Consider the following 21,371-nt stretch of genomic DNA (forward strand, 5'->3'; position numbering starts at 1 on the left):
GTTAGCCTGTGTCATTTGCTGTCGTGAATTAAACGTACCCTATAGTGGAAACGAGCCTAATCCGTTCGTGATAGATAGTTGGCGTTGGTTTCTGCAGAAATATAATTTATTTTTTGTTGCTTTTAAATCGTAAACATACTGAATTTTAAACTTTAAACAAGAATTGGTTGTCTGATATGTCTATTACAATAAACGGAGTTCACAATTCACTTGCAATAGCACTCTGAACAACTGCAGCTAGAATGTGATGGACTGCGCAGCGCACCACCTACCGCACATGATCAGGCCCAGGGTGAACATAAATACTTGGATTTTGCCGTCCAAGTCTCGGACAATTTATTATAAAGAGACGTCACATTACAAAATACGCTCGAATTTAGAAAAACTATGCAGTATGACAATTACACGAACAAAAATAAATATATAAAGAGAGAGAGAGAGAAAACTCAGGCATCGTACTAGACACACATAGAAGGGAAGGGGTCCTTTGTCAAAAACAACATGGCAGCCTTCTGTAGAGGAAGGCACCGGTTAAAATCCATAGGTTGTTTACATACGCCAACCAGGAATTTGACTGGTATGTGTGTCTTTCGGATTCTGCAATAACAAAAGCATGCCTTGTTTACAATGAACATATAATTATCGGATTCAACTGTAAGTAGTTGGGGCCAGTTTAGCTATTTAACCTGGTCGCTGACAGACAAGTGAAGAACGTCTCTGTTCGTTGACATGAAATAGCTCGTTTCGTTTCAGGTAAATTCGACTATGATGTCGTGGTCGTTGGTGGAGGCTCCGGAGGTCTGGCCTGCTCCAAGGAAGGTAGGTTATAAAAGAAGGTTATTTCACATTGGCAAAGTGAAGAGCAGATCCGTAGACACAACATAGTTGAATTGTGTAGGATTACAGATTAGAGGGGTATACATAACTTCTAGGGCAATGTCACTGTATTTTACTTCGACGTAATTTAAACTTCGTTCTGTCTCTTTTACAGCTGCTCAGTTGGGAAAGAAGGTGGCGGTTTTGGATTATGTTGAACCGTCCGTCAAAGGTTTGCATAATAATACATCCGTGCTTTTTAATTGATCTCTAACAGTGTATGGGTTGGCAGCATTTGGAAATATAAACTGCATGTATTTAATGCCCTCAGGTACTAAATGGGGTTTAGGAGGAACGTGTGTGAATGTTGGGTGTATACCCAAGAAACTGATGCACCAAGCCGCTCTTTTGGGCACTGCAATGAAAGATGCTCAGAAATATGGCTGGAAGATACCCGGCCCTGCATCGCATGATTGGTAAGACACGATTTGATAGCATGACGTACACAGATGACTTTTGTGTACTTTTTCTAATGAATCCTGTATTTAGCTCAGATATTAGAAATGTTGAGGTTCATTTGTCATTGATACTCATTAGTACCATCTAGTGGATTTGTGAGTTGTTGAAGGTTAAGTTCGGGATTTTTCAACCTGAGCCCTATTTTTAGATATTTTGGTTCACATTTTTACTAGGGACAAAGATTATCGAAATCGGTGCAGTAGTGAGTTAGAATGCTAAAACCGGCAAAACGGCTATGCTATGGAATCCTATGGGATCCAAGCATGCACGTCAAAGTAAACCGCTTGTTTTAGCCACTGACAGGCTAGTTAATGTTACTCTTAGTGGAAGGGATGGAAAGGATTCCTACAGAGATGCACCTGCTTCTGTCTACCTTAATATCTGTAAAGGAACTGTAAGGACAGTGTTTTACCTTTCTCTTCTTCTGGTATCTGGCGTAGCACACCATTCAGTGCCTGTAGACAATAGGCCTACCGCGTGGTGCTGGAGTGGAGACTCAAAAGAGAGTGCCTCCCTTCGATAACCTCTGCAACCCATCCATTTGACCTATCCTATACTTAGGAGCAGCGAGCGCACACACACACACACACACACACACACACACACACACACACACACACACACACACACACACACACACACACACACACAGAGACACACACACAGACACAAACACTTGGAACAGGAGCAATGAGCAGAAGGGGGTTAAGTGCCTTGCTCTTTAACCGTGGATGTTGAAGGATTGGAAGGCGCTGTTCATTCAATCCCCCTGCCCATATTTTACCTGCCGGTCCAGGGGGTATCAAGTGTGCATCCTTTTGGTCAAAGGCTCGCCTCTCTAACCTTTATGCTACAGCTCCCCCACATGAAGCTTTTTATAGTTTAAACTAAAGTGTTGGCACTAGAGGGCACTGTTGCCATATACATATATATATATAACTGTCCTCTGACTAGCCTTGTGCAAACAAATGTGTTTAATACTGTGATTGCGTTGCAAATCTGTGCTGCCATTAGTATATGAACTTGTTGTAAAATGTGTTGTGTTGTGTTGTGTTACAGGGCCACTATGGCTGCAGCTGTGCAGAACCATGTAAAATCACTTAACTGGGGCCATCGAGTTCAGCTACAGGACAAGTGAGAAACATTCTCTACAGTTGGGACTATAACAGCACTTACTCTTGAGTTGACCTTTACTGACCAGTTGAATCCTGACAGATTTGGCCCGGTATATACAGTATAATTTGTCTTCTCACTGGAATCATACTCAATCAGAGGAATACTCTGATAATATTTTCTGAACTTGATTTTTTGACTCCAAACATTCATGTTTTTCCCACCCACATCTATACATGGCCAGACTTTTCTTTAGACTATATGTGGGATTCAAATCCTTTTAAGATTACTCGGAAACACACTGTCATGACCAGCAGGCCATGCCTGAGTGCATTCATTGATTTTTGTCAGTCGCTTAGGTGGTTAGACTTTAAGAGCATTCAATGAGTTTCTCTATGATCTCCTGCAATGATCCCCTGTTTTTTTCCGCATGGCAGGAAAGTGAAATATCTCAACATGAAGGGCAGCCTGGTAGACGACCACACAGTCAAAGGAGTAACCGCCAGAGGCAAAGAGGTAAAATATTTATCACACGTTTGCGCTCAGATGTTCTGTTTTATTTTGCCCCGTGCCCTTTCAGTTCCATTTCGCATAACAAAAGTTGTCAGCGTGCAACAGTGGCATGCAACCAGCTGACCGGCAGTGTGAAGGCTGGTGTCTGAACTCACTGACCCTCTCAACTGATGCCCCCTCTGTCTGCAGACAATTCTCACTGCCAGGAACATTGTGATCGCCACTGGAGGCAGGCCAAAGTACCCCACGCATGTAAGTCCTGGTGCCACCTCTCTCGACCTTTCTTTCGTTGTGTCTGTCTGTTTGTTCTTCCTTCTCCCCCTTTCTATCTCTGTTCCTGCCCTTCACTTTGGGTCTGTCTCTGTATATTTTCTTTTTTCATCTCTCTCTCTCTCTCTCTCTCTCTCTCTCTTTCTTTTTCACTCCCCTGTCTATAACAGCAGCCTGACCTTGCACGGTAACCAGAGCAGTGGGAGGTAGGATATTGCTGGTGCTGCTGCTGCTGTTGGCAGAGGGGTTACCGTCGTGCCGTATAACGCTTCCAAACCCCCCCCCCCCCCCCCCTCGTCTATAAAAGATGCCATTATGTGCTCTGTCTGTAACCTTGAGAGCACCCGCAGCCATCCATCTGCTTCCAAGCGATGACAGAGAGCAAAGACCTTCACTTTAACATCTTGTGGAGGGCTTGATCAGAACAAAATGATAACTCTGGAATTAAGCCAAAACATTTTATTTTTTCTGTCCTCCACCTCAGGTCCCTGGAGCAGAAGAGCATGGGATCACCAGTGATGATATATTCTGGCTCAAGGAGTCTCCTGGAAAGACGTGAGTGATATCTGTCTGTCTGTCTGTCTGTGAGCCGACGGGCCAGGATGTCCAATCTGAGCACTATTTACTTAAGTCAACACATACTAGAGCGGAAGGCATTCATTCTTTGCACAACTCTCCCTGTTATATTTTTAGTATAGTTGGGTTAGGGAATAGGTAAGTATTTGTCACTCCTCCTTACACACTGCCTGTGTTGCGGGTGCATGATGGCTGCGTTGTTACGTGTGCGGTTGCATGTGTTTATTCATACTACCGAGAAGCACATCTCACACAGGCAGTGAGCACGCTCGAATCTGTCAACGTGGGCGCCGAAATGCAAATCAACAAGTAACCTGCCGACATGCAGGCGCATCGCATTCGTTGTGAAACGCCCCTTATAGGCCAATCAACATCTGCTTTTGGAGTTGTCTGTGCGTCCACTGTAATTGCTGGAAGGCTTTTTTTGTACTTTTACTCTTGCTTCCCTTTTCCAGTGGCCGTGTGATGGAATATTGTAATTCTTGCCAAAGTGCCTTGGAGTACCTTTTAGACTAACTGCTTAAATCCAGCCATGGCCTGCTTTATAGGGTATTAAATCCCAAAGGGCCAGGGTGCTGTGTAGATCAGTGATGTCACGGTTTTCTAAGGAGACTATGTTGCAATCACAATCGTCAAGACAATGAAATGCTCTCAGGTTAGTCATGCCCATATAGGCATGATTCTGTTGCTGCCCTAAAGTACTTGCAATCTGTTGACTATTTGCATATTATGATTAGCTATTTTTTCCACCAAAGCAAAAATACTTTTTATTAGGAGTAAGTGTTCACCCTGCTATAGAAAGCTTATTTATATATAACCCAAGGTTAGCACTTGACATTTGCTTTGATGTGGCACTTGGCAAATTACAACAATATGAAAATGTAGATTTCTTTTCCCCCACATTTGGCATTCATGTAATAACTTCCCATCATGCAGTCACTTGTTTCACAATACATTTTAGAAATCAGATCAGAATGCATCTTTTGTCAAACCAAAATGCTTCACTTATCTTTTTTATGTGATTTTCAAAAAGATGTGATCTATCCCTTGGGCTGGGTATTTTCAGGACACCTAGGGATGAAAAGGATGCTGCTATACCCTGCACCTGCCACTTGATGGCAGTGCAACTTCAAAAGTACAAGCAACATCTTTTCCCAGTTGTGTGTAGTATAACCACAATGTCCTCTTAATCAACTCCTTACTTGAAGTTACTTTGCAAGGGTGTTTTTTTAACTTTTCTTTTATAACCCTATATCATGAGTGGCTAGTTGGTCTGGAGAAGTCTTTACTTGAGTCGGAGCTGGGGATGTTAAGGTCCCTCTGTGAGAGTGCTGATAAGTGCCTCTCTCTCTCTCTCTCTCTTTCTCTCTCTCTCTCTCTCTCTCTCTCTCGCTCTCTCTCTCTCTCTCTCTCTCTCTCTCTCCTCCCTGGGCTGGGTAGGCTGCTGGTTGGGATTTGAGCTGTCAGCTGTGCAGGTGGGCTAGGGAGAGGAGAGAAGAGAGGAGACAGAGACAGAGAGGTCGGCAGGCTTGCGTGTGTCTGGCCTACAGGGCCCGCTGAGGCATCTGACGAGTGACAGCCCGTGTGGAGGGGAACACACCTGAATGAGGAGGAATGAGGGAGCGAAGGAAGATAGATAGATAGACAGACAGACAGACAGACAGACAGAGAGAGAGAGATGGAAGACAGATGGAAGGAATGAGCGCAGGAAAGAAGGAAAAGAGATTGACAGACATGTGCTGGTTGCCTGTGGAATAACCTACACGGCTTGTTGGTAGTCATTAAGGCCTTGACGGACCCGCAAGTGTAAAGAGATGGTGGTCTGTTCACACTGCAGCCATATTAGCACCTAGAGGAATGTGTCTGTGAAGAACGATGAAAGGTGGTTCTGCAAATACGAAGCGATGTCTACTTGAACCCTCCTCTGCTTTTTCTGTCAGAAGTCCACACGCTCTCCATGTTGTATCCATATTGTGGTACCAAGGGATGAAAGTGTATCCCTCCTGCTTGCCCTGGACGGATAGGCTTATTATTCAAGGGAATCTGCAGTCAAGGATTATGAGCTTTGGAGAAGAGTGGCGGGCCCCTGTGTAATAGGCTAGAAGTGAACTAAATGGAATACAGCAGGCTTTGTACAGCAGGTTCTCAACTGTTGGAGAGTTGTCCCCTTTTAAGGCCTAAAAAAATGGTTCCAGTCTTGCCTCTTGCTTTTGCTATTGGTACATTATTGAGATACATTTATCCAGTAACCCAATTGATGCCTCCATTGCTGGCATCAGTGTTCATTGGCCTCCTGAGAAGATGCTCTTCTGTGCTTAGACAGTATTTGTAGTAAAATGGCTTCTTAATACTGCTCCTATTCCCTTCCCAGTCCCCCTGAAAAACATCTCCCTATCCCTGCACCTGATTGGATGAGTGCTCAGCCAATCAAGAGTCCTAATGATATGCTCAGTCAGGCGTGCAGAGCAGGAAAGGATAGAAAGCGACCATAGAAGGGGGGGGGGGGGGTTGTCACAGGAGAGAAAGGACAGAGAGAACGTGTAGTTAGGGAGTCGGTGCATAACCCTGTCTACAGTAGCAGTCTGAAGTCCTCTCAGGCTTGGCCGAGCTGCCCGATACACACACAATGACTTGCCGAAGCACCTGCGGGGAATCAAGAAATGATTCCGCCATTTGTACAAATACAGCTGCCACCTTAGTGTCTTTGAGGCGGTGCTTTATAAGGCCTTGGAAAACTCCATCATCCCTGTCTCACACATCCCAAGGTTTCAGTGTGTGTGACCAGGGCTTTCTGGTTGCTCACTCACCTCTTTGAGGTCTTCTTCACCTCTTTTTGACAAGGCCATGTTTTTGTAACTTGCAAGTTGCTATCTGTATCAGCTGTAAGTGTGTGTGTGTGTGTGTGTGTGTGTGTGTGTGTGTGTGTGTGTGTGTGTGTGTGTGTGTGTGTGTGTGTGTGTGTGTGTGTGTGTGTGTGTGTGTGTGTGTGTGTGTGTGTACACATGTTGTATGACATCCTTTGAGAGAAGCAAAGCTCTGCTCAGAAATCAAAGTGATGCCATGGGGAGATTAAGTGGATAAAGAGAGGCCCGTTCCTGTGTGTGTGTGTGTGTGTGTGTGTGTGTGTGTGGCTGAGCGGGCTGGGAGTATTGTGTTTGCTCTCTGCATTCCTCTCCTGTACTTCACGCTCAGCCTCACAGCCTCCAGGGCCTCCTCTGCCTCTCTCTCCAGGGCCTGCTCCAGTTATGTAACCTCTGACTCAGCCTCAGCCTCCGTAGCTTCGGCCTCTGCCATGATGCCTCCAAAGAGGGCATGCTTACAGAGGCCAGTCTCCTGAAAGCACTGCAGAGTTCAACTATAGGGTTATTTTTCTCTTAACCATGATACTTAAACAGCAAGAAATGGGTTTTTGCTATTTGCATGATTTGGAAAATGCGTTGCGTATCGCACAATGTCACGTAAAAAGAAGTGAAGAAAAGTGAATACATCTGGATAGTGACCCAAATGAGCAATGACTATAGTACCAGTATCTACTTTATGTGGGATACCATCCGTCTCTGTTATAGTGGTCACAGCATGAACGCAGTTAAAGGGAACGGGGCCAGAGAAACCCCTTGTCTTGGGTGACTGCCTGTCTCTCTTATCCGTGCTGGTGCCCAAGGCTAGAGTGCTGGTTTGAATGCCATGCTTCCACCTGCCCACTCTTGGCATCGCCACATATGGCTTCCAGACTTCCGTGTGAGCTCCCTCGTCATCGCAGACTACTGCTATCAGCAGAGATGTGTGTGTGTGTGTGTGTGTGTGTGTGTGTGTGTGTGTGTGTGTGTGTGTGTGTGTGTGTGTGTGTGTGTGTGTGTGTGTGTGTGTGTGTGTGTGTGTGTGTGTGTGTGTGTGTGTGTGTGTGTGTGTGTGTGTGTGTGTGTGTGTGTGTGTGTGGATGTGTATGCATGCCTGTGTGTGGGGGGTCGGGGGGGGGGGGGGGGGTCTGCATGAAAGAATGAAGCACAGGGAGTTCCAGACCTCTAGTCCATTAGCGATACACTTAATAGCAAAACCATCTCCCTCTCCTCCCCATCAGGATTAGCTTTTGTTCTCTGCACAATGACTCCCTTCCCCGTCAGACGCAGACACTTTGCCCAGGAGGCCCCTCCATAAGAGGCCGTTTCCAGACAGCGTTGGCTAAATCCAGCCAGCCTCTTCTGGATGTCATGTTACACAGAGTGTGTGTGTGTGTGTGTGTGTGTGTGTGTGTGTGTGTGTCTGTGTGTGTGTGTGAGACAACACTTTGTTGAAAGTGCAAGACCAAGTTAGAGATGTCGTCCTAATTCCCTCTCTACTTAGGCCTTTGGTGTTGGCAAGGGCTGACGCATAGCTGTGTGTGTGTGTGTGTGTGTGTGTGTGTGTGTGTGTGTGTGTGTGTGTGTGTGTGCTGTCACTAGTAGAGCTGGAGCTCCATGCGGGCTTCAGTCAGCGGGGCAGTGACTAGACCCTGAGCTGGGGAAACGCGCCTCAGCCGTGGGGATTAGCTCCTGACATTAGCAATTAGCTCTCCTCCGGGCATGGATTTATGGGAGCACTCCACCTAGGCCACACACACACACAAACACACAGACTGGGACACAGACACACACACACACACACACACACACTAAAAATACATTAAACACGTGATAAACATGTTACCACATGGAAACGCACACAAATGTTTCACACATGCAGACATACTTGTTCAGCACGCACACGTTAGCATACAGGCAGCAGACACACTCGCACTCACATAACAGAAGAACGTTCAGGGCCGTAGTCCCTAAGTCTTTTCCCTCTGTCTTTTTCTCCCAAGTGCCTGTAGGCTTCCATTCTCTTTCATTCATCCCTCATTCATTTTCTTGGTGTTTCTCCCCCCCCTTTCCTCTCTGCTTGGCTGCTTTTGTCACTGTTGAGTAATTGAGCCGGGCCACTTTCATCGCCTCAGTGTTCCTCTCTGGGCTCGGGAATAAACCCCTGTGTCTTTCCTACCTGTATATGTACTGTTTCATTTGGCACGGTATCAGACACGAATGGGAAGTCGAACGTATAGGGTCCCTTTTGTGCAGGAGGGGAAGGCCTGATGTGGTGAAAGCAATAGACTGTACTTAACTTGTTAATGGGGGATGGTGGTAGTGTGAGTGTAACTGATTTCTCACTGGTGTCTTTTCAGGCTCGTGGTGGGTGCCAGCTGTATCCTTCTGACTGCCAGTCCAGCTGGGGTGGAATCTGCTTGTTGTTGTTTTCATGCCATGTCAACACATTGAGTTAGCGGTGTTTACTGACAAAGACCACGCCTTTCCAATTGCATGCTTTATCTATCTAATGCTACAAACACAGCTAGACTCCACAAGTACCAGTATAGTGATTACAGGCAAAGACAAGGGTGTGTGTGAGTGTGTTTGTGTGTGTGTGCGCGCGTTCTCCTGAACTCATGCAGATGTGGGCCTGGAGTGCGCAGGGTTCCTGACAGGCATCGGTCAGGACGCCACCATCATGGTGCGCAGCATCGCCCTCCGGGGGTTTGATCAGGTAAGAGCACATGCTGTGTGTTTCACCGCTCTTCAGTTGCTCCAGGGTTCCTGTCTCCCGTCCTGCCCTGTGTCAGCAGGTGCCTGAATGCTCTTGAGCAGCTGAATGCATGTACTTCAGCCAGCCAAGTGGCTTTAGCTTCATCGCATGAGGCGAGCCACTGCTGACGGCAGGGAAAGATAGAAAGCTCTGCTCTGTGAAGACACTGTCGACACGGATCAATTTCATGGTGCGGTCTTGTGTGGTTGTCTAGATAAGAGAGACCATTACAGTTTTCGGAGCTAGCAAGCAAGTATAAAGGTGGAATTAGAAAAACAAATGTTGTAGCAAGTTAAATGTGGTGGAAACAAGTGTAATGTTTTTGTAATGAACAGTTGCTGCCTATTGTAGATTTGAGTTAATGAAAATTAAATGAAGTAAATGAAAAATAAATTTCAGTCCATTGTGTTTAAGAATGCCTGCAGAATGTACTAAACTAAATTGCCCGGACTGATTACCACATTGTATTTGGTTAATTACTCTGAAGTGCTTGCCTCTATGGCAGCTGTTCTGATCATGACTTCAAATGGCCATAGTGTTCAGCAGTATTGACAGAACAATGTAATTGCGACTGGTGCAGTTAATTTTCTAAATGAAGTGAAAAATCAAATAAATAAAATGTAATTGTTTAGCACAAGAAATTGCCTATCTATCTCAATTGACTACTTAAATGCTCCTCTGTCAGGCTGGATGCGTATTACATTAGTTTTCTACTGATATTTTGCTGTTCTGAAGCGTAGTGTTGGCAATTGAAGAAAAAGCTTAGGGTTTGGACGTGTCAAGTGGTGGATTAATACTGGATCGCGTAAATCTTATCATATTTATCTGAATCATATTTATTTTTACTTCATTTGTGTGTTGAGATGAGATGAAATTAGTGTAAAATGACATGGAAGTACCTTCTGGCATGCATGTTGTATTGTCGCCCACTATATAGTGTGGTGTTATTGATGATATTGCTTGCAGCCCAAATTTCTACCCAAGGATATGTGTGTTTATGAATGAGTGTGCATTTGTCTCACCTTACACCTGTGCATGCATTCACGCACATATGTGTGTTTGCCAGTGCCTGCAGCAGCCTCTGACACTTTGACTTCTGTCAAACACTTGTGTGGTGACTCACCACACACAAGCTACCAGCCTGCCTGGCAATAACAGGAAGACAGACTTGGCCAGACTTGTGTTTTCTTTCTCTGTTTTTTTCCTCATTAATAATAAGATTTCACTGGTAATTTCCAGTTCAGAGCATAGCCATGTAATCATTTCAGCCAAAATGCAAATGACGGCTAAGTGCTACTGTGTGTAGAGTTACTTGGTTTATTGCCAAAAAATGGGGAGATGTATCGTCATGTTCTCTTTTTCAGCAAATGGCGGGGCTGGTAACTGGCTATATGGAGGCCTATGGCACCAAGTTTGCCTGGAATTGCACCCCTAAGAAGGTGGAGAAGCTGCCCTCTGGTGCTCTTCAGGTGACATGGATCAACAGTTCCACGAAGCAGGAAGAGCAAGACACCTTCGACTCAGTGCTTTGGGCTGTAGGTGAGTTGCCCAGGAGCACCATTGCTGTGTCTTAAGAAACGCCTGAAGACAAGTGAAAACGTGTGAACATCAGAGACTACAGTCACAATATATATTTACTTATTCTTTAAGGAAACAGATCTATCACAGTCTATCTTTCTTCAAGTAAACAAAATCTGTTGCTATTGGTCAAGGGGAAAGGTCACCATGTCTAGCCTTTGGGAAGGAAAATAATTGTATCCATGATCCATATATATATATATATAGATAGATATAGATATAGATATATAGATAAAGATATATATATATATAGATAAATATATATTTGGATTTTACAGTGGATCTTTGGTGGGTAGGTTTTAAAGATAACATGTGTTCATTGTGATTTTGAATTGTATACAATTATGGTATACATGATACAGGATTTTCATAAAAAAAGATGGTTGCTGAGACTCATGAGCAAATACAATGGAGCAGTCAATCACAAGGGGCCGTTTCCTCTTCTGAGCGCTCCTCTAGTAAAGGTTTTCAATTTGCCATCACCCAGATATCACTATCAACTCTGAAGAGCTCAGACCTTCTTTCAATGACTCCCTTAAACAAATCAACATGAATTGGAACAGATTTCTTAGCTTTTAACACTCTCTCTCTCCCTCTCTCACACACACTCACACACACTTATTACATATCCGTGTAATCTTACTGTCACACACTGTACCGAGTGGTGCAGTGTCAGCAGACTGGGGACTCTCGGGCCCCTGAAAACAAGGTAATAAAGCAGGGGGCGGCGGAGACACCAGGGGAGGGCTAAATCAGTGGGGCCGGGTCCTGCCGGGGCAGCCGCCCCGCTCCAGGATGTGCAGAGGGCCGTGGGTCGCCTCGTTCCCTCCTTTGTTCTCCCGCTCATGGCCCTTCCTGCCCCGTGCCAGCCCTGCGGAAAAACACCCCTCGCCACCAAGGGACTATGTCATTTTCACTCTTTTCTCATCTGTTTTTGTGCTCTCCTTTCCTTTTCCTTTCTTTTCCTTTCTTTTCTTTTCTCATGTCACTGGAGACAGATGCGTGTCTGCTCTCCCGCTCTCTCTGCTCACTCTGTCCATCTCTCATTCGTTTCTCTGGTTTCATTCCGTTCGGGGTAGGACAATGGTGGGGGGTGGGGGGTGAATATCCGACGTATCCGCCAGCCAGTGCTGCTGTGACAGTTTATTTATTTCTAGATGGTCCCAAAGTCCGCTGATTTCCTCTTAAAATAATGCCACATGGACCGTTGCTCAGATTTCCCACCGTAACTTTGTGTGTGTGTGTGTGCGTGTGCGTGTGCGTGTGCGTGTGCGCGTGCGTGTGTAGCTGTGGATTTCTGTGTTATGGGAAGCCATGCGGATTGCATTAGCTCCACATATGTGTCTTCACTCCTGTAGTGAACTCCATTAGTTATATCCGCACCCTCATTATCATATCCAAAAGATATTTCATCACTAGACTGTCACAAACACCAGGTCTTTGGGAAGCACCATCAGTGTACAGAATGGAACAATGTGCACTTAGTGTGAGGGCCCATCAGACCGGAAGGGGATCTTCTAGATGTTTTGGATGCTCTTGTTTCTTGTGAAAACCAGTATATTTTCAGAGTTTATGATGAGTAATGTGTTTCTTCACCCTAGGTTCACTAATGTAAGTTAGGACCACCGGTGCATGGTGATATTGTGTATTATGGGTGCCATAATGTGCGGTGGTAATTGGTAATTGTTTGGAAAATGATTGCTGTAAACTACCCATCCGTGTCTGAGGCATGTGGTCTTTCTGAGGCCATCTGTGTCTGTGTCTATGCTATAGACTCTACATGATGTGATGTGTTGTCTTTCTGTATGGATGAGCGGATGCTCCACTTCCCCCTGCCGACCCCTACACACTGGGGGTCAGACAGACACCCTCAGCGGGGGTATGAAAGGGGGCCTCCACCGGTCATTAATGGGGCCTGTCTGAGGTTGGTGGACCCGCACGGCTGTCCCGGCCCTGGGCATCGCAACACCCAGAGGAGCCTCTCCACCCTTCCGCATGGCCCATCCTTCCTCCCTCCCTCAGTCCCTCCGTCCTCCAGCTCTGGAATCCTTCCTCTGGGCTGCACCCTGGTCCAGGTGCTCATGCTGGTTGCATAGGGGAAGCTCACGTTTCCGCTATCTTCATTCGCCCCTCTGTGTGCGCTCGCTTTATTTGGCTTTCCCATGGAATGGCTGTCATTGTTGTTTTTTTTTTTTCTACCAGACAGGGAAAATGGAAGTCTCTGAATGCTGTAACAATGTACCTGCCTCTCATGCTGAGTATATCTATATCTGACTCTTTTGTAGATAGTCAAAGAATTGCTTTTTCAGATATGTTCATGACCCCCAAATCGCACTGATCTGCAGAGAGTGCACCGCTCAAAAATGCACTGCTATGTTGGCAGAGCTCGAGCAGGTCTTTTAAGACAATAGCACAAATCAAATACAGTCCATCAAGCAAAAACAAACCACTGTTTTGTTGTAATTTGCTAGTGGGCGTCTGGAATATTAGGCGACTACAGTTTCTTCTGAATGCTACAGCCAGAAATAGACATGCTCTTTTCTGCCCCCTTCCTACGCAGGCACGAGCTTTGGGCACGTACTGCGAGCCTGCTCTCATTTGGTTTCAGTTCTTCACTTTCCTCCCACATCCTTGTTCAGATGATAAGGTCTCGTTTAGAGGCTCGAAAAAATGGAGATTGTTCTTGCCGCTAATTAGCTGCTCGGACCTTGAGATTTCCTCTCGCCTCTTGCCACAACAAGGCTTTGTTCTTGGCTGGTCTATCAGGGCCGCCTGGGCTGGCATTGCCCGGCGCTGTGTGGGTGTGTGTTGCCTGTCTGGGATGAATGGGCTTATCTCTTTACCCCCAACTGTCGCTGTTGTGTCCTCGGCTCACAATGGTCCGCCCACGCTGTGGAACCTGATAGACAGGCCCGTGGGCCGGAAGCAGACACGGCAGGAATGCACTGAACCAAGCAGATGGCTCCTCGGGTCTGCCCAAGGCTGTCCCCCCCAAACTCAGTAGTGAGTGGTGAGCTGTACCCACGTTGCCAGGGTGAATCCAGCTAGAACTTTTGAAAAGGCCTCAACTGGTGAGAGATTATTTCTGTCTGAAGAATAAATGCAGAAAATAGCTTCTCTTGACCTACGACAATACCCAGCAGCCTTAAATCGGCTTTGAACCACTACCTGCGGTGTATCTGCTTTTTCCCCAAAAACCTCAGGCCAGTTATTGATCCGAGGGCACTTCACTTTGATTTAACAGGGCTTAGTGTGAAGCCTAGCGCTTGGCAGTGTGAGTGCATTGGCATTATCAGTGCCTTCCAGGCTCCTGCCCTAATTGAAATGCTATGTGGCATTGGTGTCTGCTGCATCAGAAGCCCAATCGAGTTCATTCCTGTGGTTGATCACCTGCAGTTGTGTTGCTGGCAGGAATGTAAAGCAAAAACAATGAGCAGCTTTGAGTGGAAGTAAACTGGAATAACAAGACACACACACACACATATCACTCCTGCACTCCCACTGTGGCACTGTGGGCTGTGCTGACCTCAGGCCATCACATTAATGCATGAGTTACACTTGACTCCTGTGAACATGTGAAGCCAAATACTGCGCTGAGAGCAGTGTGTGTGGCCATGTGTGTAGCCCATCTGTATTCATCCGTGTGTGTGTGTGTGTGTGTGTCAGTGTGTGCATGTGTGTGAGTGTGAGGCCTGATATCACACTCGGGAGCATGCACCACCACCCCACACCACACACACAGAATGCTGTGATAAGCCATACATACTCGCTACAACAGTGGCGGTCCTGTTCACTTTTTTTTGGTCTCCGTTCCTCTCTGCTCCCCTTTTCCAGGAAGAGCAAAGTGTTGGGGTCCCTCCGCGGTGCAGACACAACACTGCCCCACCCCCACCACACACCTCCCCCCCCCCCCCCCCCCCACTCCCCCGGTCGCCGTAGCCGGCCCAGTTCGAGGAAGTTGTTCCTTGGCTCCAGCCAGGAAGAGGGTCTCTGGGGTTTGTTATTCTAGTCGCCCGATAGCAACTACGTGGGTATCCTTAGGGTCCAGCAGAGTAGGGCTGTAAGGTGAGGTATGTTTATTGTATTATCCAAAGAAGGAGAGGAGGGGAGAATGCCTGCTGGAGAAGTGTGTGTGTGTGTGTGTGTGTGTAGGTTTGTGTGATAATGTGTGTGTAGGTTTGTGTGATAATGTGTGTGTGTGTGTGTGTGTAGGTTTGTGTGATATTGTGTGTGAGTGTATTTCTTAACAAGTACGACATTCTAAGTGTGTGCATGTGTTTCGAGTAAAGAAGTGAAAAATTATATGATTGCGGATGAGCAGGATATTGCATGCGTGTGCGTGTGCTTGTGTGTTTGCGTGTGTGTAGAGGAGCAGGAGATGGGAGACCGACGACAGCATCACTCATCTGTCCCAGAGGAAGTGGCGGGGATGACACAGAGGCCCCAGGTGGCTGATGGGACACGTCCTGCGCTCTCCCCATTACTCATTAGTCCAGCCGCCAACAGACGGGCCTGCCTCTGCCCCTTCCCTCCTGCCAGCTGCCCCAGATGTTTACTTTTCTAATTGCTGGATAAGATTTTAGACCTCCATCAGAGGAAAGAAAGCAAGGGAGAGAGAGAGAAAAAGAGGGAGAGACAAGCTATCCCTGTTGCCTGCCAGAGGTTAGGTATGCATGATAAACACTGTGCAGAATGTGTGTGTGTGTGTGTGTGTGTGTGTGTGTGTGTGTGTGTGTGTGTGTGTGTGTGTGTATAATCTCATCCACCCCTTTCTCTCCGTGTCTCCATTCTCAGGCAGAGCCCCGGAGTCCCAGCTCCTCAACCTGGAGAAGGTCGGGGTCCGGCTCGACAAAGAGACAGGCAAAATAGTTGTGGCCCCTGACGAAGCCACGTCTGTGCCCAACATCTACGCCATTGGGGATATCAGCCAGGTAGATACCAAACCACAGCACCACCGACACCCAGCTTCCATTCAAACACTAAGTCATTTTGTTTCTTTTTTTCGGGCTTCTACCCATCGTCTGGAATCGGTGGAAAGCTTGAGTGTTTTTAAAGAGCAGCTTGGTTAGAACTGGCCCTGCAGTGTGGTGAAATCTCTCCCCTGTCACTCTCAAGCACGGCAAGCAGCCGAGCAAGAATGGGCCCTTTGAAGTGAAGCCGGTCACCTGTTTTAAGGAGGCTCTCTTTTCCCTGTTACCTGTCAAAACCTTCTCATGAATAGGAGATCTTTTGCTATGGTATCTGTAGACTCAGCTGTTTTCTCTTTTTTTCATCTTTTTTCTCTGGAGAAGTTGAAGTGCACCTGGCAACTGCCAAGAATGGCATTATGATAGGTCTGCCTGGGTGGCGGGCTACCTCTCTTCCTCTCTCTCTGTTTCTCTCTCTTCTACACATTTCTCTCCATTACACACAGGCAGACACAAACACCACAAACACCACAAACACCATAGCCAGAGGAGACAGAGACGTTCCTGAACAACAGGATGTGCGGAACTAATCAAACAGGTTGTGAAGACATTAATCATCACCCCCCCACAGACAGACATAAAGACACACACACACACACACACACACACACACACACACACACATACACACTACCAAAGATCAGCCGAAAACAGTGGTTTGGCACCTGCACCACGCTGATCCGCTGTGCTCCGTGCCACACACACCACACCAGTTTCACTTGGCATCGCTCTGACTTCGTGACGCCTGCCTTCTGTGGGAACATGAATTCTTTCCTCCCTTAATGCCCCTTGTTGATGTTGTGTTTTTAAAAAAAAAATGTTTTTGTGTCTGAAAACGAGGCCTTGGGAGTTCTCTGACGTGCCGTGATCCTTGTGAGAGGTGAACGGTGAAGGGTCACCTGGGTTCCATTTTAGTCACTCTCTTGTTTTTGCAAGAAGTCAAGGTTAAGCTCTTAACCCACCCAGGTTGCACCTGGAGGGAAATGTGGCTAGGAGCAGACCACCAGTCTGAGCCTTGGGCTTGGTAACAGTCGAGTGGAATGAACCTACAATTACCCTACAGTTAACCCTGTGTGTGTGTGTGTGTGTGTGTGTGTGTGTGTGTGTGTGTGTGTGTGTGTGTGTGTGTGTGTGTGTGTGTGTGTGTGTGTGTGTGTGTGTGTCTGTGTGTGTGTCTGTGTCCGAAAGAGAGAGACTGTAGAGTGAAGGGAAGGTGGGGTGAGAGCGAGAGGTGATTTACAAATCATTAGTGGTGTTCTCGATTTCCAGGGCCGCCCTGAGCTGACCCCGACTGCCATTCAGGCAGGCAAGCTGCTGGCTCGCAGGCTCGCCGGGGACTCCAAGGAGCTCATGAACTATGACCATGTGAGTCCCAAAGCCCGACACACACACACAGCTCTTCTCTAGAGACAGCACCTCTTCCCTGGCCTGGCCTGGCTGTCTGTCCGCTGAAGACTTAATACAGCTCTCAGAGGCCAGTAGATGGAAACCAATGTTTTTGTCAATTATCAAAATTAGGTCGGAAGTCTTTTGATTGTAATTATGATATGAGTGTTTAAGCTGTCATCTTATATTAATAGTATATTTCTCATCTTATCTCCTTCATAATCTCCCCCTTGCTTTTCTGATGTAATTCCTTTCACAAAATGTATGGAGGCCTCTGTAATAAGATTACCTCTTCCAGCAGTCGGCCTGCAATGCCATGCTCTTTAATTGGGCCCTCATTTAGTGACAGTTCCTGGGTGATGGTGTTTGTCTGCCTGGTGGAGCTTTGACATTTTGTGTGTTGAGTGTGTGTGTGTGTGTGTGTGTGCATGCGCTGCCAATATGTCTAATGCGGCGCACAAAAGCCGTGTGTAATTAAAGTCGAGCGCCTGCCAACACTCTTTTGTGTGAACGCCAAACACATCGCCCTGCTCTGTAATATGCCTCAGCTGTAACACTGTCATATCACTCTCTGTTGACTGAGCTCTGTTTGCTGACCCTGGTGGGGTGGATAATTGTTTGCTTGTCTGTGTTTATGTGTGTGTGTGTGTGTGTGTGTGTGTGTGTGTGTGTGTGTGTGTGTGTGTGTGTGTGTGTGTGTGTGTGTTTATGTGCGTGTGTGTTTGTGTTTAATATGGGTCTGTGCGGACATGTGAGTGGTTGTGTTTGTATCTTTGTTTTATATGTGTATATTTGTGTGTGTGTGTGTGTGTGTGTGTGTGTTTATATGCGTGTGTATGTGTTTAATATGGGTCTGTGCGGACATGTGAGTGGTTGTGTTTGTATCTTTGTTTTATATGTATGTGTGTGTGTGTGTGTGTGTGTCTGTGTGTCTGTGTGTGTGTGAGTAGGTCCCCACTGCTGTGTTTACTCCACTGGAGTATAGCTGTGTTGGGTTGACTGAGGAAGAGGCTGAGCAGAAGCACGGGAAAGACTCCATTGAGGTATGTATGACCACCGTACAGTAGACATGCTAACTTACCCTACGACCGATCCACTCAGTTTGACACACTCTGTTTTACTCTTGATGTTATTTTTATCAATTTGACAAAAACATGATATTATGTATATGTTTGCGTTACAGTATATTAACCTGATTTTGGCAGAGATTTTTTATTGCAGGTGACATACAGTTTAAAAAGCAGCATTAATGAAATACATCAACTTTAGAAATGAGCACTAGACATGACATGTATAGACTTTGACTTGCATTAGATACACACAGGCACTCATAATGATTGTTTTTGTTGGTGTCCACGTGGTTGGCTTATCTTGTAAGTAATCTGGTAACCGTTGTGTTTGTGCATTTTGTAGTGACATTTTGTGTGTTTGTGCATGTACACACTTACTTGTGTGAGCAAATTTGTTTGTGTGTGGGCGTACTGTTGTTTTTTTCTTTGGTCTTGTGTACGTGCACGTCTCTCTCTCCTCCCTGAAACACCTGCGCCACACACACCCCGAGACCAGTTTGGAGCGCTGCGTTTCTGCCTGCCGTGATTGACGGGCGTGCAGGAGGCTTGACTGAGGCGTGTCGCGAGCGACGACAGACAACCCCACCATCAAACGCAGCAGCGCACAGACAGCCTCTCATTGGCTCTGACAGCTGCTCGTCCACCACTAACTTGTGTCGGCACGCTCGCTTCCCTCCTTTTCTCTGTCTTTCCCTCTCTCTCTCTCTCTCTCTCTATTTTCCTCTATCTTAATTTCTCCCTATGTTTATTTCTCTCTATCTCTGTATTTCTCTATTTTTCAGTTTCTCTCTCTATCAATCTTTCCAATTGTCTCTATCCTTCTCTCTCTCTCTATCTTTTGTGGTTTGCTGTTGTCTGACAGGAATGGGCCAGACGTCACTTCGAGCGCTATCCACTCACTCAAACACACCGCCAATCTCCCCCAAGCCAGAGACATTACCATTACGGATGCAGCCTAATGCAGTGGTTTTCTCTGCCACGACAGAGGATGTCTGTAAGAGGCCCTGGGGTACTGTAGCTTCCTCACCTCTATGTCTCTTTTTGGACAGGTGTTCCATGCTTTCTACAAGCCCCTGGAGTTTACCGTGGCAGAGAGAGATGCCAGCCAGTGTTACATCAAGGTTAGACGCCCTCAAATCCACTTGTGAATTGAAGACTTTCTTTATGCCATTAGCAATCATACAGTTATATCATTATGTATTGCACACTTATATTTTGATTATGTATTCTGCCGTATTCTGCAGTACATCAATCCTATATACCAATAAAGTGGATGTATTGAAATCTGCTATGCATTAATATGATGCCATACTTAGTAATTGATATTAACTACTAATAATTCTTACTGTAAGATTGTGAGTCAAGTAAAATCACTGCATATGCTTGCCTCTCTCTCTCTCTCTCTCTCTCTCTGTCTCTCTCTCTCTCTCTCTCTCTCTACCTTCCTCCATCCCTTCCCTCTCTCCCTCCCTCTCCCTATATATCTCTCTTCCCGTGTTCTCTCCTCAGGTGGTGTGTTTGCGTGAAGAAGACCAGCGCTTACTGGGCCTGCACTTCACTGGGCCCGGCGCTGGAGAAGTCATCCAGGGCTTTGCCTTGGGCTTCCAGTGAGTCCACCATTCCTATTTGTGTTGTAGGTGACAAATGGCCATATGAATGTATACTATTTCTGCACAGTGTCTTTTTCTGGCCCCTTAGAAGTCAATCCCATTCACTTCAACCCATCCCCCTTTAAATGACAGGAGCAACAGCTCCCTTATTGTCACACACACAAAGCCTCTTTAGTTCATTAAAGAAATAAAATGAAATTTTGTAATCTCGTTTAGTTATAGCTTTTACACCAGGTGAGTCATTAGATAGATTAATATCAAGCCCAGCCACCTCTGCACAGATAAAGACGTGATTGAGGAGAGAAGGAGGCGAAGGGGCTAAATCAGAGGATGAATGCTGCATTTGACTCACTCTTCTCTCCCTCTCTGGTACCTCCTCTCACACTCCTTCCCTCCAGGTGTGGCGCGACCTACACTCACCTGTTGAACACCGTTGGCATTCACCCCACCTGCGCAGAGGAGCTGACCAAACTCAACGTCACCAAGCGCTCGGGGATGGACGCCACAGTAACGGGATGCTGAGGTTAAGCGCCCCATCCCTGAACGCCACGAGCACACACACATCCAGGAGCCCGTCCTAGTGTAGAAGCCAGGGGAAAAGTTTGCCAGGTCCTAAAAGCCACCTGTCGGGGTTGTGTCTCTCAGCTCAGACCACCGCTAGCCCACTGCTCAGCCACAGCCACAGCCACAGCCGCCGGTCACCGATCTCTCTCGCCTTTAAAACTAATTTTGACATGTATATCTCAAGGTATAGCCCATCTTTCCAGATCATGTGCTTGGGATTAAATTCGTACTTCTTCCTGTTCCACTCAACCACTCAATCCATGAGCCCCTCAAAACTCCAGCTACTCAGCCGAGGTGTAACACGCAGGTTCATAAAGGACAGGCAGGGTGGTGGAACCTTACCTAAGCGTTTTTTTACGCGTGTTAAGATTATTTTATGTGCGGCTAATTGCGCACTTAAAGTTTTTACATGGGGAAAATACTCGCCCAGGTTAAAGCAAACCAAACCTCGGCAGCGCGGTGGCAAAAATGTAAACAAGGCCATAAATCAGGATTAAGGGGCCGCTACAGTTTGTTGAAACGAACGTGCAAGAGAGAGAGAGAGAAAGAGATACAGAGGGAGAGAGGGAGGTAGAGAGCGGGCGAGAGCCTGAGCGTCTCAGAAATATATTCTGCAAATATTGTTGTTTCTCCGGCTGTACTTCCTGCCCATTAGTCTTGAAGGTGACACGCGGTACCCGCCCTGACACTGATGGATGAGAGAGGGCCGTCGCCGCGGTGACACCGCCCCCCGTTTCCCATGGACACAGACAAACACCCCGGCTAGTCCCTGCTGTCAGTCAGTGACGGGTGGG

The 21,371-nt window shown here is 46.6% G+C and overlaps 1 protein-coding gene across 1 annotated transcript; it reads left to right on the forward strand.

The window, feature by feature from the left end:
• Nucleotides 1-501: 501 nt before the first annotated feature.
• Nucleotides 502-21,108, forward strand: txnrd2.2 (thioredoxin reductase 2, tandem duplicate 2; the record flags this gene model as incomplete). The annotated part of the gene is made up of 17 exons (XM_080852242.1): nucleotides 502-577; nucleotides 754-819; nucleotides 992-1,048; nucleotides 1,148-1,292; nucleotides 2,395-2,469; nucleotides 2,886-2,964; nucleotides 3,151-3,213; nucleotides 3,716-3,786; nucleotides 9,005-9,024; nucleotides 9,272-9,363; nucleotides 10,767-10,941; nucleotides 15,775-15,911; nucleotides 17,217-17,312; nucleotides 18,284-18,376; nucleotides 19,453-19,524; nucleotides 19,913-20,010; nucleotides 20,412-21,108. 17 exons carry the CDS (start codon nucleotides 502-504, stop codon nucleotides 20,533-20,535), a joined length of 1,539 nt encoding a protein of 512 aa, XP_080708368.1. The 3' UTR covers nucleotides 20,536-21,108.
• Between the last annotated feature and the right edge of the window lie 263 nt (nucleotides 21,109-21,371).

Source organism: Sprattus sprattus (genome assembly GCF_963457725.1).
Source record: "Sprattus sprattus genome assembly, chromosome: 15".
Classification (NCBI taxonomy): Eukaryota; Metazoa; Chordata; class Actinopteri; order Clupeiformes; family Clupeidae; genus Sprattus; species Sprattus sprattus.